Consider the following 14,221-nt stretch of genomic DNA (forward strand, 5'->3'; position numbering starts at 1 on the left):
TCGCACCGGACTTGTCTGATGCGATTTATATCTCATGTGTAATTTGCGAGCTATTGCACAATTAGCAGGTACCTAGTGTGCCCCAAAAAGACAGCGGCTGCGAGTTTTCCTGGATTTCCAAAAAAATAAAATAATAATATAGGGCGAGTATTGAAGTACTACCGGGAGCATTGGGTACTTGCTGAGGAAGTGACAGTTGGAAAACAAAGAGCTTTGTTCGGGAATGCGGCGATGCTATGACTTTGAGAATGTAGTACTCACCAAGAGTCGTCCCAAGAGCTGGCTGAATGTCAAGTGGGACGACAATGCTAAGCAGTATCCTCCACATTGAATGTGGGAGGATCCCGCCGGCCCTCAGGCAGTCCAAAAGTCTATCCCATAGGAAAGACACTCAACTGATGCGTCGTACGCATCCTTGGCAAGATCTCCGCTATAATCATGCCCAATGTTTATAGTCCATGGCTCCCACTCTTTGCAATATGGTTGCATGACCTGGCAAAACTTTAAGGTGTTTTTGTCAATTATCTTTGAATCTAATATTGAAATTTTAAATATTTGGTACAACTCATATCTTTCTTTCATAAGTAATACCCAAGTAATCTGGGAGAAATTCAAAAATAGCGAAATTTATAATTAGTAATTGAAAGTTAGCTACAATTTTAAAAGTAATCGAAATATTTTTTCATGTAAAAATAAAATCTAAACAAAAATATCCTTAAAATTCCGGAAAACTTCCAGTATAATATGTTGGAATTTAAATTTTTACATATGAGATTTCAGCATAATGTGTTGGAGTTCCAACATAATATGCTGGAAGTTTATGCGCAAAAACTCCATAATCCAACATATTATGCTCGAATTTTCCATGTTTTAGCTAAGGTATTTTTATCCAGATTTTACATTTGTATTAAATAGTGACTATTTTTCAATGACTTTATAAGTACTGCCTATTTTTCAATTATCAGTCCAAAAACTAGCTATCCCATGCAATTTTGACAAGTAATCCTGATATGATCATCTATAAAAAATATGAACCAACTAGAGTCAGTAACCCTGAATGGTTCACACACATCTTGTTTCAATCAAATTCTATAGACTAGACCTAACCTAATTATTACCTTTAATTTCTTCTTGAATGTAATGGGTCTGGGCTATATTTTATGTTGGCTTATGGACTAGTTGCCTAATTAAGGCCTATGAATTAATTGCCTAAGGCTTGCATTTGTACTTGGCTTTTGTCGCTCAAACCCTTCTAGTTCATGTCCATTTTCAAATTTTGGTGTCAACATAAATATCATTAATTAGGTTAGTTGTAATTGCATGTGATAGTTTCAAATAGGGGTGTACAAACCAAATCAATAACCCACACCAATCCGATAATATGAGCTAAACCGAAAATAAAACCCGACTGCTGGTTTGGTTTGACTTGGTTTGATATTGGAAAAAAAAAAACCCAACCATAATAGGTTTGGTTTGGTATTAAACAAAAGAAGTCAAACCGAAACCAACCCGACCCGATATTATATGTATGCATATTTTAAAATATTAGATAGATAAAAATATTTATTAGAATGTATGTTATAAATATATATATATATATATATATATATATATATATATATATATATATTTATAGTTTCTGTATTCAGCATAATATTTTAAGTTGGCTTTGTAGCTCATGTAAGTATTTTTTGTCTGTCCCATAAAAGTATTTTTGAGCCCAAATCAAAAAGAAGAATTAACCCAAATAGTCGCACACCCTACAATTTAAACTAAAAATATTCAGCGAATGTATATTATATGCATAATTTATGTATTAAATATATATAATTGTGTATAATTAATGTATAATCTATGTATATTGTTAGAAAAAGTAAACAATTTATATGGCCGGCTATTTGTATAAAAATTCCAATCAAAAACTAGTTTTAATGCAGAACTGACTAGTCCTAAACTAGTTCTAAAAGACTAAAACAATCAAAATTATTTTGCCTCTTCTCCAAAGGCAAGAAACCCTACGTTTCATTAGGCCAAAACCCCCAAATAACTCAATCCCTATCAACTTTTTAGAATTTAATATATCCTTTTTTTGTTTATATTTTAGGACTCTTGGCTGTAATGCCTACTTTTAAAAAGTTGGTGATAAGAATCTTATATGATATGCATTTTATCTTTTTGGTGTTTTTGCTTTGGCAGAAGAAATATTATTTGGAAAGTTCAATCACTATAGTTATATGGTTGTGTAAATTGTGACTATTTCACTATCTCCGGATGCGATTGCAATGGACACTACTAAACATGAGAAAGTAAGGAGAATTGAGGAGGGATGGTTGATTAAAGTTTCCATCAGTTTTCTAGAATTTAAATTGGAACCATACAACCCATTAACTAACATATTTGAGGTCAATGCTAAAAAATAAAAATATGGTTGTTAATTTGTTATTGGTAAAATCGTATTTAGGACTAAAGAAATATTTGGAGCACAAGTTTATCGAAAAAAAACTCAAGAAACCTGAAAAATCCGAGATTGAAAAATCCAACTTTTGTTGGTTTGGTTTTTTATCTATAGATTTAAAAACCCGATACAATTAGTTTGGTTTGGTAATTGCAAAATTCGAACCAACCCGGTCTATGTAGGCCCCTAGTTTCAAACTATGGGCCTAGTGCTTTTCTACTTTCGAGTTCATTTCATATTTCTTCTCGAATTTGTTTTCTTTACAAAATCTCAAATCATAAGACAAAATAAGAAGATATTACTCATACGCGGATTTATATCTAACAGATGAATGCATGATATGTATATTTTAAATATACATATATTATAAGTTCTAGTTAGATTTTAACTCTTAAAGTTAAATTATTCAACCTTTTGAGGCAAAAAAGAAGAAGAGAAATGTATATTTTTACGCGCTCCAAAAATAATAATCGATAATTTTTTTAATATATATGTATATTATATAAAAAAAATAAATATATTTTATATATTTTTTGGCTAAAAATACAATTAGATTCGACGGATCGAACGGTTATTTATTTTGCCCAAAAAACTTTTAGTTCACCTAGGCGACGGACATGCCAAAAAGTGGATGAGGCGGGGCATCCGTTAATGGCGCAGTGATTAATTGCAGTTTGGCCCTAAAATTCCAATTTCTAATTCAAAAGTCAATGAAGCATGAACAAATTTAGAACTTTTCCCACTCATTTGAGGGGCACTGATGTAAATTCATAAAGATAAGGGGCCCCAACTCACTTTCTTCAAATTAAAGTAAAATATTAGTGTCACCTAGCCATGTTGTGTGCATGTACATGCTCTTACCATGCACTCGCATTTTGTATAGCTTCTAAATATTGACCATGTCTAGCTCCTAAGAAATATGGAGAATAATCGTTACTGTAATTGCTTTGGCAACATGACTAATTTTTTTTCCCTAGTCATGTTATGTAATGCCAAAGTTACTTTGGAAATTTTTTGAAAGCCTCCGTTTAAATTTTAGTTTGATAACATTTACCTCTTTTTTGTTTAGATTTTTTCTTATAAAAGAGCATGGAGGTCGAGAACTAGAGTAGAAGGCTAGTAAGTAGTCTAACGTATATCTTTTTCGCACTTATGGTCAGGAGACGGGTTCGGTCAAACCCAATAATTTTTGTTCAAACAGTGTATTTGATGATTTGAATTCATGAAATATGTATAAATATTAAATCTAGAACCTAGTCATTAATACTTGAAGTCGTGATCCCAAAATTTAGAACCCATAAGGTTGAAATCCCGGCCCTGCCTCTGCCTATGATGTCAAATATTCTTCTCGTACTTTCTTATATTTAGTTTTTTATTTTTACCGGTTATTTCTTTTGCCTCGGTTATTTTATTATATTGCTAGTGTTGTTATTGCTTCTTTTTCATGATTTCATCATTACTGTATTTTTTTTTCAATAATGTTGTGACTACGCTTTTCCTGAACCGATGGTCTATCGGAAACAAAATCTCTTCCTTCACAAGATATGAATAAGGTATGTGTACACACTACCCTCGCAAAACCCTACGTATGAAATCATATTGGATTCCTTGTTGTTGTTGTTGTTGCTGCAGTAGTTGTACTAATAGTATGTTTAGCCAAGCTTTCTCCAAATCCAAAAGCACTTTTTAAAAAAAAAAGTTTTCAATTTTTTTTTTTTCAAAGTTGAAGTATTTTGGCCAAGCTTTTAAAAGAAAAAAAAATGTTTTTGAGTAAAAGCAGAAGCAATTTTGGAGAAGCAGAAAATTATAGCTTCTCCCTAAAAGCATTTTTTTGAAAAATACTTTTTGAGAAAAATACACTTAGAAGCACTGTTTAAAAGCTTGGCCAAACTCTAGTTGCTGCTCATAAGTGTTTTTCAAATTAATTAGCCAAACACAAACCGCTTCTTACCAAAAGTACTTTTGAGTAAAAAACACTTTTAAAAAAAATTTCTTTTCAAAATAAGTTATTTTTGAAGCCGGGCCAAACAAGCAATAAATCTACAAATCAATTTGTATGTCAAGTTTGGTGCTTCGACGAAGCCACGTGGCAATTTATTAGGCAAGGGTACAGGGGAAGCAGTAGGCCTCAACACTGCCTCTTCATATTTTAAATTAAAAGACAAAAAAAAGAAAAAAGAACTACTAATAATCAAGTAACATGTACTCTGTCTCAACTTCCTTACCTGTACAGTGCACGTCCCAATCAATACTCTATACAAAGTCTACATTCCTTTTCTCTCTCTCTTAGATTACAATTACAATTATGGTGGTTGGTTCCCACAATTGTAAAAGGAAATTATGCAATGAGTTTTTGGAGAAGAAGAAGAAGAAGAAACTTATAAAGCAAACTGAAGAAAATTCAGAGCAGCATTTGGTCACAAAATGCTCAAACTCCAAATTTTGCTTTTCTTCTTTAACTTTTGCTTGACTCTCAAGCTTGCCATTTCTCGCCCTGGTCAGCCCTCTATATGCTTTTTCCTTTTATACAATGTGAATTTGATGAAGGGCTTTAATGGTTTCTATAGTATGTAGTTGTAATTGTGTTTGGATATTCAATTTGTTATATTTTAATTTGACTGACTAATATTAACTTTGTAAGTAATTTACTGTTTGTGGTTAATTCTATGATTATGTTGTTTGATGTAGTCATGGTCCTTGTAGTGCTTATTATTTGGATTGAGTTTAAATTCTATGAATAGAGCCGGTGTTTTATCGGAAACAACCTGTCTACTTTCTTAAGTTAGAGTTAAGGTGTGCTCACGCTCCACCCTCACGAAGTAAAAAATATTTATACAATCAGGTCACTTATAAAGTAATTACAGTTAATTCTATATGAAAAACATTAGTAATTGTTAATACGGTAAAGAAAGTAATTGACTTGCTAGTATAGGTTAACCTACAACGATAGTGGAAATAATCTTAAATCCTTTTTGATTTTGGAGTGGACTCGCTTTAAATTTGATATTTATAGTTGATGAATGTAGTTCTATTGTCCTGAATACAGCTAGAGGTGCAGTTTTTTCCTCTTTACCATTTTCTGTACTTGCTTTTTTGGGATTGTTGAATGATTTCTGAGCTGTTTTCCTATTTAAGCTATTGTGATCCTTAAAAGTAGTTACAGTAATCTGTATTTAGGTGTGGATAAAATGCAAGAAAGTGAAAAGGGGTAAACTTTTTAAATCTATTGAGCTGGTGCAACATTTTTATATTTTTGGTATGCCTTTCCCTGACGATTTTTCAGTTGAGGGGAGGCTACTACGGTGGGAGGGGCTCTGAGTATGATTTTGCAGAGTCAGAGAAGTTCTTCTTGCGAAGAAGCCCGTGTTAGATTCAACATTTCCCAAGAATCCACTTCCATTCCTTGGACAGAAAGATATATATAGCCACGAAAGAGGGATTAAGTGGATTGGAGTTGATTGGGCGGTAGACAGAGGCTGATGTAGAGTATTGCCACCGGGTTCATTTGAACCTAATGCTTACAATGTGGAGCATAAATTGATATATAAAAATTCACTAAAATTGCAACAAATAATAGATGAACCCATAACATTAAAGATACAATGAGTTCAATGCTAAGAACCTTAAACATTGAACCAATAAATTTTAAATTCTGGATCCGCCTCTGCTGGCAGAGTCATAATGATGAAAAATCATCATGTCTAGCTCGAATGGATGATCAAGCATGCTGCTATAATCTTGTATATTCGCAAAGATTCTCATCTATTCATTCCATAAGTCGATGAAATATCTTGAATCTTGTGTTAAAGAGGAAAGAAATAAGTGGGATGTCTTCACATTCTTATTGAGCAGCTCTAGCTTTGCTTTTCTCATATGAAGTTTTTTGGTGCATTAAATTGGTGTAACATTAGTGAATAATACGTTATAAGAGGTTCTCTTGCTTCCGTTATAACTGCACTTGTTCTGCCATTCTCTTGATTGCCAGTGCTGTTACATGAGAATATAAGGGCTGCTCCTTTATTATTGATTAGGCTCTTTCAAGTTGCACTTTTGTTTACTATCTATCTTGTTTATTCACTGCAGCACCATATGTAATGCGAATAAGCGGTGGAGCTCGAAATGATGTTCGTACTGCCCCTACAAGTACCCTTTGGCATAAGGATTTCGGATATACAGGCGGCATAGCTAAGAATGCAACCCGCCCAAGTTTCATCACGCCTCCACTCAATACGTTACGGTATTTCCCTCTATCAGAGGGTCCTGAAAATTGTTACAATATCAATAACGTGCCCCACGGCCGCTATTCAGTTAGGATCTACTTTGGATTGGTTGCAGAACCAAGTTTCGATAACGAACCTCTATTTGATGTTTCTGTTGAAGGGACCTTGGTTTATTCTTTGCCGTCTGGTTGGAGTAATCACGACGACGAACGAGCATTTGTTGAAACTCTTGTATTTCTTGAGAATGGTACTGCCTCATTTTGCTTCCACAGCACGGGTCACGGAGATCCTGCTATACTTGCGATTGAGATTCTCCAAGTCGATGACAAAGCATACTATTCCGGTCCTGGATTTGGTCGAGGGAAAATCTTCAGAACTAATGAAAGACTGAGCTGTGGAGATCATAATTCAAAATTTGACATTGACTACAATGGGGATCGTTGGGGTGGTGATCGGTTCTGGAGTACAATCATGACCTTTGGTCAGAATTCTGATAAGCCCATATCTACTAAAAGCATCATAAAATCAGCTTCCGTAGCGCCAAACTTCTATCCACAAGCTCTTTACCAAACTGCTCTTGTTAGTACTGACAATGAGCCAGATTTAACATACACGACAGGCGTTGACCCCAACAAAAACTACTCCGTCTGGTTACACTTTGCAGAAATTGATCCTTCAGTTACAGATGTGGGACAGAGGGTCGTTGACATCTCGATAAATGGAGACACTGTATTTCAAGATGTTGACATTGTGAGAATGGCCGGGGGTATTAACAGCGCTGTCGTACTGAACACAACCGTTCCGGTCAATGGCAGGACTTTAACTATCACATTGCATCCCACAAATGGAACTCATGCCATCATTAGTGCCATTGAGATTTTTGAGGTTATAACCGCTGAATCTAGAACATCACCAGAGGAAGGTAAAACCTAGATGTTTCACTTATACTTCTTGAATGCTTGTTTTCTGACTTTAAACTGGGAAAGAAACGACTAAATAAAAAGTTTGTACACGTTTCTCATATCAGAATACACTTTATATTTTCCTTAGTCCAGCTTGTGACTTTCTCATTTTACTTCTTTTCTTCTTTTCTTTTTCAGTGAAGGCTTTGCAGTCACTGAAACTTGCACTTGGACTTCCTCTTCGTTTTGGGTGGAACGGTGATCCATGTTTTCCACAACAACATCCATGGAGTGGAGTAGATTGTCAGTTCGATAGAACTAGCAATACATGGGTCATCGATGGGCTGTATGTTCTTGACCCTGAGCTTAGATAGAGAAGTTCCTTTCTTTCCAGAGAGACACGCGCGCGCGCGCACACACACACACACACTTGACGCGTGCGCACACAGACATTTGTAAATATAACACTCTTTCGCTGGCATATATTCCTTCTATTGATGTTCCCCACGTAAATGTAGAAGTTTTACTGGACAAGTTTCTGGACTAGTTAAAAATGCAAGGTCGACTTAAATTTATTTGCGTTAATTGGAGTCAAAAGAAAAGAAAAATGCAGATAGAGAAGTGTTTATCATCCTCTTTGTATGTATGTAATTATGTATCTTTTCTGTAAATAAATCGCACACACAAAAATAATTAGCTTTTTGAGTAACAAAAATATTTTAAAGCCATCACACCCCTTAGGGTGCGACCCTTCTCCATACCCCACGCAGGATGCTTTGTGCATCGGGCTGCCCTTTTTATAATTGTTGATCTTTGTTGGTCCCCACTATTACCACACATTTATGTTTGCTTTATCAAGACTCCTTTATATTGTATGTCCTAGTTATTCAAAATTTTCAGGGACAACTTGCCTGCTTTAGTGTGCATCTGTTTCTGTACTTTCGGGCTTTTGTTTAAGAATGTATTGGAAGAGCTGCATGTGTTTGTTGCATTCAGCTTGCAAAATTCTGAAACATCGTGTCTTACTCGCTGTGCTAATGCATATTTTTACAAGCTTGATTGGCTCATTTCAGCTTGTGAAAAATGATTTTTTATTGGAGAACATATTTTCCACTTCCATGCTATTACTCTTTTGTCTTAATATGTGCCCTCAATTTATCTTTCTTAAATCTTGGCTTTTGACCATATTCATGAAGTTTCTGGTATCTTAACGTGGTCTTCTTTTACCCAATGTAAATCCCTTGAATGTCGTTGCTACTTAAATAACTCTTCTTTTTTCAAACTGTTTTTCCTGTAAGGTCAGTGGCCTGGACGACCAAGGTTTACATGGTTTCTTACCAGATGATGTTTCTCGATTGCGCCATCTCCAGAGCATGTAAGTATAAACATATGGGAGTTTTGCTTTCCTGGCAATATACTATTTGGACGAAAGATATGTTTCTGCCAAAGATCTTCTACCACTTTAAATGGAGTTGATGATAAATATGAATCTTAGCGATCTTCCATCATGTATATATGCAGCGTCCGACGTCTCAAATATGATCTTCTGACTTATATTTGTTTGTGTGCAATTCATAGAAATCTGAGTGGAAACAGCATTCAGGGGCCTATTCCCTCAGCACTTGGAACAATAACTAGTCTGGAGAAATTGTGAGTAAAGCTTACAGAGACTTATGTGCTTTTCCGTACTCGTTTCAGATTTCTTTGCTGCCAGAGTTATAGATTATGAAAGATGGAAACATAATGCTTTTCCAACTACTTACTGATTATATTAGACATACAATATATACTTGCTATAATCCTCTCCCAATCTCCTCGAAAAGAGTCCTAGGTTTTGGAAAATTATAATTTTAGTTTGACAAAAGGGAATGAAGAATTCCCGATACTATCTCATTTCCTCCTTGAATATTATAATAGAACGGTTGGGGGCTCGTGATTTTCATTTTTGTACGTGGGGGATAGTGGATGTGCATACTGTTCCTTGGTTATTTCTGTGATTAAAAATCTTCACTTGGTGATGACCTAACAAAAGTTGCACAACAGGGATTTTTCGTACAATTTCTTCAACGGGTCGATACCTGAAAGCCTTGGGCAGTTGACCTCATTACAGACACTGTAAGTTACTTCAATGAGCTCAGTTAAGGACATGAGACTGGTCAATAACGAGCTTTTAGTTACTAATTAGTTAATTACAGGAATCTCAATGGCAACTTGCTCTCTGGAAAAATTCCTACAGCATTAGGTGGAAGGCTCTTGCACAGAGCTACCTTCAAGTATGTTCCCCTAATTGCGCATTATTGGCACAAGACTTGTTCTTAGTGAATCATACTTCAGAAATTGCAACATAAGTTATAGTACATGGAGTTGTTTACTATTATTAATTTAAAGTAGTTTTTCTTTTGTCCAACTTTTTGTTGCCAAAAATACATACTGCTTAGGGTCATCATTCAATTTTTAGAGGACTCGGCGAATGAAGGTTTCCTCACCACCATTTTGTGTGGGTGTTAACATTTGGCTGTTTTCCTAGGAATGTGTTGTGCACAGGCTGTTATCAATTGTTTGACAATACTGCTTTTGATACTTGTCTACCTCAATCCAAAGCAAGTTGGGGTCGACTATATGAATATATGTCGCTCCACTTAAATCCGTCTCAGGAGTCCGATGTCCGAACAATTTTCTTGGTTCAGACAAATCACCACTAGCATATACTGATATCAGTCTCCTTAATCTCAGCTTTGGGAGTATGGTAATAGCTGCAATCAGGATTATGTACATCTCTAGGTAGAGATGCGAATTAAACCTGCGGTGCATGTGCTGAAACTAACATGACAATTCATGGCTGTATTTACTTGAGGATCAGAAAAACAAACTGTGAAATTTTTGTTCATTGGTGCTATTACTTACTGTGGATGCTTTCAGTTTTACTGATAATGCAGGCCTTTGTGGTATTCCTGGACTACCGACATGTGGACCGCATCTTACTCTAGGTGCCAAAATTGGCATTGGCTTAGGGGCATGCGCGGCTGTTATAGTTATCGCCATCTGCATGATATGTTGGTGGAAAAGGCGACAGAATATCCTCCGCGCTCAAAGAATTGCTTGTAAGGTTTTTCATTTCACATATGCCATGTATCCTTAAACAATGATCTTAGACGAGTCTATCAGATCTTTTTCTTTGTATTGTGCTTTCTCATAGATGAATCACTCACTGTGTTTTTTCCTTTTACACAGCGAGAGATGCTCCATATGCAAAGAAAAGAACACATTTTAATCATATTCAAATGACAAGACACCATGGTCATCATGAAACAAGACACCATGGTCATCCTGAACATACTCGGACAGCTGCTGAGAATGGACCGCCTTTGCTTACCTGAGTTCGAATCTGCTACCTAACACAATTTTTGAGCCACCTTTGCCGCTACACTAAAAATTTCCCTTGTGTCAAGGGAATTCAACAATCTATACACATCAAAAAGAATTATTTACAACCTATTTGTGCAGTATAATTTTTTGATGAATGGAGTTCAATTGAACCCCCTCCCGACCATGTAACTCCACCGGTGGTGCTTAGTGACAATATTGCCAGATGCAATGCTACAAGAAGTCTGTTTTGTGACTAGAAGATGTGTATAATAGTTATATAAAGGAAGTAGTTCAAATGCCATAGATGTACTTCAGTGTCAAATGCTTGCAGATAACTTGGGAGGAATAGACAGAATGATATATATTACATGCATTCTTAATCAGTTTTGGTTACATATTTGTAGCATACAAACTGTGTATTACTGAAATATAATTGAAATGCAATTTTATCCTGCTAATTTTACTTTACGTTCTTAAGATTTTTTCTGGCAAAAACTATGTAAATTTAGTTTGTATGCCAATATTGACTCTTAAATCTTTACTACTACAATTAAGTTAAGTGTGTTGTGGATGAAATGATTCAACAATCTCTAACAGTATTGAACAAAATACAAATACAAAGAAGAAAAATAGGTAATTAATGTTCCAAATCACATGTTAAACATCATTTCTTTTTCCACAAAAAAAGTTGAAAAATCAAAACATGACTGAAAGAGCAACACTGTTAATAACTGAAGACACTCCATGAAGTCAAAATACTCTCTTTACTCTTAGGGGTCGTTTGGTTGGGAAATAAGTTATCCCATGATTAATTATCTCGGAATTAGTTATCTCGGAATTAGTTATCCCACCCTACCATAGAGATAAAAAAACACTACGATCCGGGATAACTAATCTCGGGATTAGTTATACCATAATCTTATCCAAACCAAACATGGGATAAACTCATCTTAAATTTAATCCCAGGATTAATTATCCCTTATCCCTCGTACCAAACGAAATCTTAGCGCTTTGTGACGCACTTCCTGCCAATCAAGACACCAGTTGGAGGGCTAGTTACCACAATAGTACATTGGCTATACAACCAATAAGAATATTGAAGAAAACTTCCTAAATTAGACCTTGCTCTAAACAATCCCTTCACCTCAAACTTCACTCTTCCACTCTCCACTTCCTTCTTCAATTGTTGGCTATGTTCTAAAGGTAGCCTAACCTGGCTACTCACCAAATGAACATCTTGAAACCTCGACTCGTGGCTCATCGTCGAAAAAGGGTCCATGTAACTAGAAGCTAAAAGATTACCACCATGATACAGATCCAAGATCGCATAATGGAAATCTACTCTCCCTCTTTTGTTTGGATTTGTGAAGTTTGCAAGTATAGTAACATCTGCATTGAGGAGGTAGCCCATGTCAAGATAGGCTGCATTGAGTGTGGCACTTGTAATGTCAAACTTTGGATTTCTTGGGCGGAAGACAAGATAGATGATGAGGATTGCTAGGCCAGCTACTATTACCATGACCCAAAAAAGTGCACAAAAACCTGCCACTAGCCATGCAAATGGCTGAGTTTTACGCCTTGTAGGTACTTGCACCAGACCTGAATAAATTACGGTCAGATCTCTCTGTAATAACATCGCTATGTAACAATCATTCACTATAAAAATAAGTTCTTTATGGAACCAATTTTCATACTATGTTATAATATATGTTCTCTATAACAGCACTTCGTTATAACATCCCCAAAAAATTCGAAACAAATAGAACTATTATAGAGAGGTTTGACTGTAGTCAAAAGCAAAAGTGCATGTGTCAAAGATTGTTGGGCCTTTAAAGTGCAAAACATCAGTTAATGTGTGGGCTTTAATGAAGAAAAACTGGGTAGTTGCATAGATAGCCATTTTTAGGGATATTATTTAGAGATTAATGTGGGTTGTTCTGATGGTAAGCACCCTCCACTTCCAACCAAGAGGTTGTGAGTTCGAGTCACTCCAAGAGCAAGGTGGGGAGTTCTTGGAGGGAAGGATGCTGAGGGTCTATTGGAAACAGTCTCTTTACCCCAGGGTAGGGGTAAGGTCTGCGTACATACTACCCTCCCCAGACCCCACTAGTGAGATTATACTGGGTTGTTGTTGTTGTTGTTATTGTTATTTATTTTGTCATGAAATTTTAAACTAAAAATCTCAACTTCAGGACAACTCAGGATATTTTTGTCTTGAAAAATTGAGCTAAAAAATTAAAATTCAGGACGCTCTAGTTAATTCATAAATAACAACCCTTTAGAGTGGCTACCTGGTGACATTTCTACAAGAAAAACGTCAATAGAAAAGACCAAAAATAAAAATGTAATACAAGAAAATGTAACTACAATTACGATCAATAATTATTTGGACAAAAGAATGGCAAACTCTAAATGGCTGGCAACCTATATTAAATCTTTAAGTTCTTATTCTTAATCAGTAAAAAAATCATTTTCTTAACAACTAATGTATCACTTTTTCAGCCATATTTTATCTAGTGTTATCTTAAATTTGGAGTCCATCAGTGAAGATACGATGCTTTAGCACCTTGACGCCTAAACTAAAGTGCCAACTAAACGCGCTTTGTGCGAGGGCGTTATCTAGCATTATAACTACGGGTTTAACTGAATCCATAATTTTCAAGTAGGGACATGAATTTATGTATAAAAATTTACTAAAATCGTAAGAAATAGTGAATATGACACATAACTTTAAAAATATGATGGGTTTAATGTTAAAAACCTTAAATACTGAACCCATAAAATTTAAATTTTGGATCCGCCTCTGCTTTATACGAGCCTTTGACAACATTGGACTCACCTGAAGAATGACGATGATGTTGGCTATGTGGCCGAGATCCTGAATGTGGTTGTTGTCGTGGTGGCGGTACTGGTGTTGGTAAATGAGAGTCACCAGAATAGGGTTGTGGTCCTGAATGTTGCTGTGGTTGCTGTCGTGTTGGCACTGGCAATGTTGGATTTGGAAAATGAGAGTCAGAGCCATGTGTTTGATCTCTTGCATTAGGCATCTCCGGAGGAATCGGAGAGAAATGAGGATGTTGTGGTGCATGTTCAAGGGGAGGAATATTTGGTGGAAGAAAATACGGGTTGGTCTCACGTTGACGATACATTATGAACTAGAAACTAAAAGACGAGGGCGTCCTAGAATTGCTCCTGTAGTACCACCAGTGGATCCGGTGGATGATCTTATTAGAGCAGAGACTAGAGAAGATGAAGTTTGAGAACAAAGACAAAGTTAT

The 14,221-nt window shown here is 35.7% G+C and overlaps 2 protein-coding genes across 2 annotated transcripts; one reads left to right on the forward strand and one right to left on the reverse strand.

The window, feature by feature from the left end:
- Positions 1–4,741: 4,741 nt before the first annotated feature.
- On the forward strand, positions 4,742–11,401 carry LOC104094318 (receptor-like protein 4). The gene is made up of 9 exons (XM_009600236.4): positions 4,742–4,952; positions 6,539–7,597; positions 7,776–7,923; positions 8,881–8,952; positions 9,156–9,227; positions 9,621–9,692; positions 9,773–9,850; positions 10,497–10,678; positions 10,809–11,401. The coding sequence occupies exons 1-9, from the start codon at positions 4,880–4,882 to the stop codon at positions 10,952–10,954; spliced, it is 1,902 nt and encodes a 633-aa protein (XP_009598531.1). The 5' UTR covers positions 4,742–4,879; the 3' UTR covers positions 10,955–11,401.
- A 157-nt stretch (positions 11,402–11,558) lies between these two features.
- Positions 11,559–14,221, reverse strand: LOC104094319 (uncharacterized protein At1g08160). The gene is made up of 2 exons (XM_009600237.4): positions 13,783–14,221; positions 11,559–12,542 (listed from the first exon to the last, which is right to left on the reverse strand). The coding sequence occupies exons 1-2, from the start codon at positions 14,090–14,092 to the stop codon at positions 11,947–11,949; spliced, it is 906 nt and encodes a 301-aa protein (XP_009598532.1). The 5' UTR covers positions 14,093–14,221; the 3' UTR covers positions 11,559–11,946.

Source organism: Nicotiana tomentosiformis, chromosome 9 (assembly GCF_000390325.3).
Source record: "Nicotiana tomentosiformis chromosome 9, ASM39032v3, whole genome shotgun sequence".
NCBI lineage: Eukaryota > Viridiplantae > Streptophyta > Magnoliopsida > Solanales > Solanaceae > Nicotiana > Nicotiana tomentosiformis.

Coding starts and splice junctions, on each gene's coding strand:
- LOC104094319 (XM_009600237.4), bottom strand. CDS start 14,092: ATGTATCGTCAACGTGAGACCAACCCGTATTTTCTTCCACCAAATATT. Junction 12,543..13,782: donor ACATCATCGTCATTCTTCAG/GTGAGTCCAATG, acceptor TAATTTATTCAG/GTCTGGTGCAAGTACCTACA.
- LOC104094318 (XM_009600236.4), top strand. CDS start 4,880: ATGCTCAAACTCCAAATTTTGCTTTTCTTCTTTAACTTTTGCTTGACT. Junction 7,598..7,775: donor TAGAACATCACCAGAGGAAG/GTAAAACCTAGA, acceptor TTTCTTTTTCAG/TGAAGGCTTTGCAGTCACTG. Junction 7,924..8,880: donor ACATGGGTCATCGATGGGCT/GTATGTTCTTGA, acceptor CTGTAAGGTCAG/TGGCCTGGACGACCAAGGTT.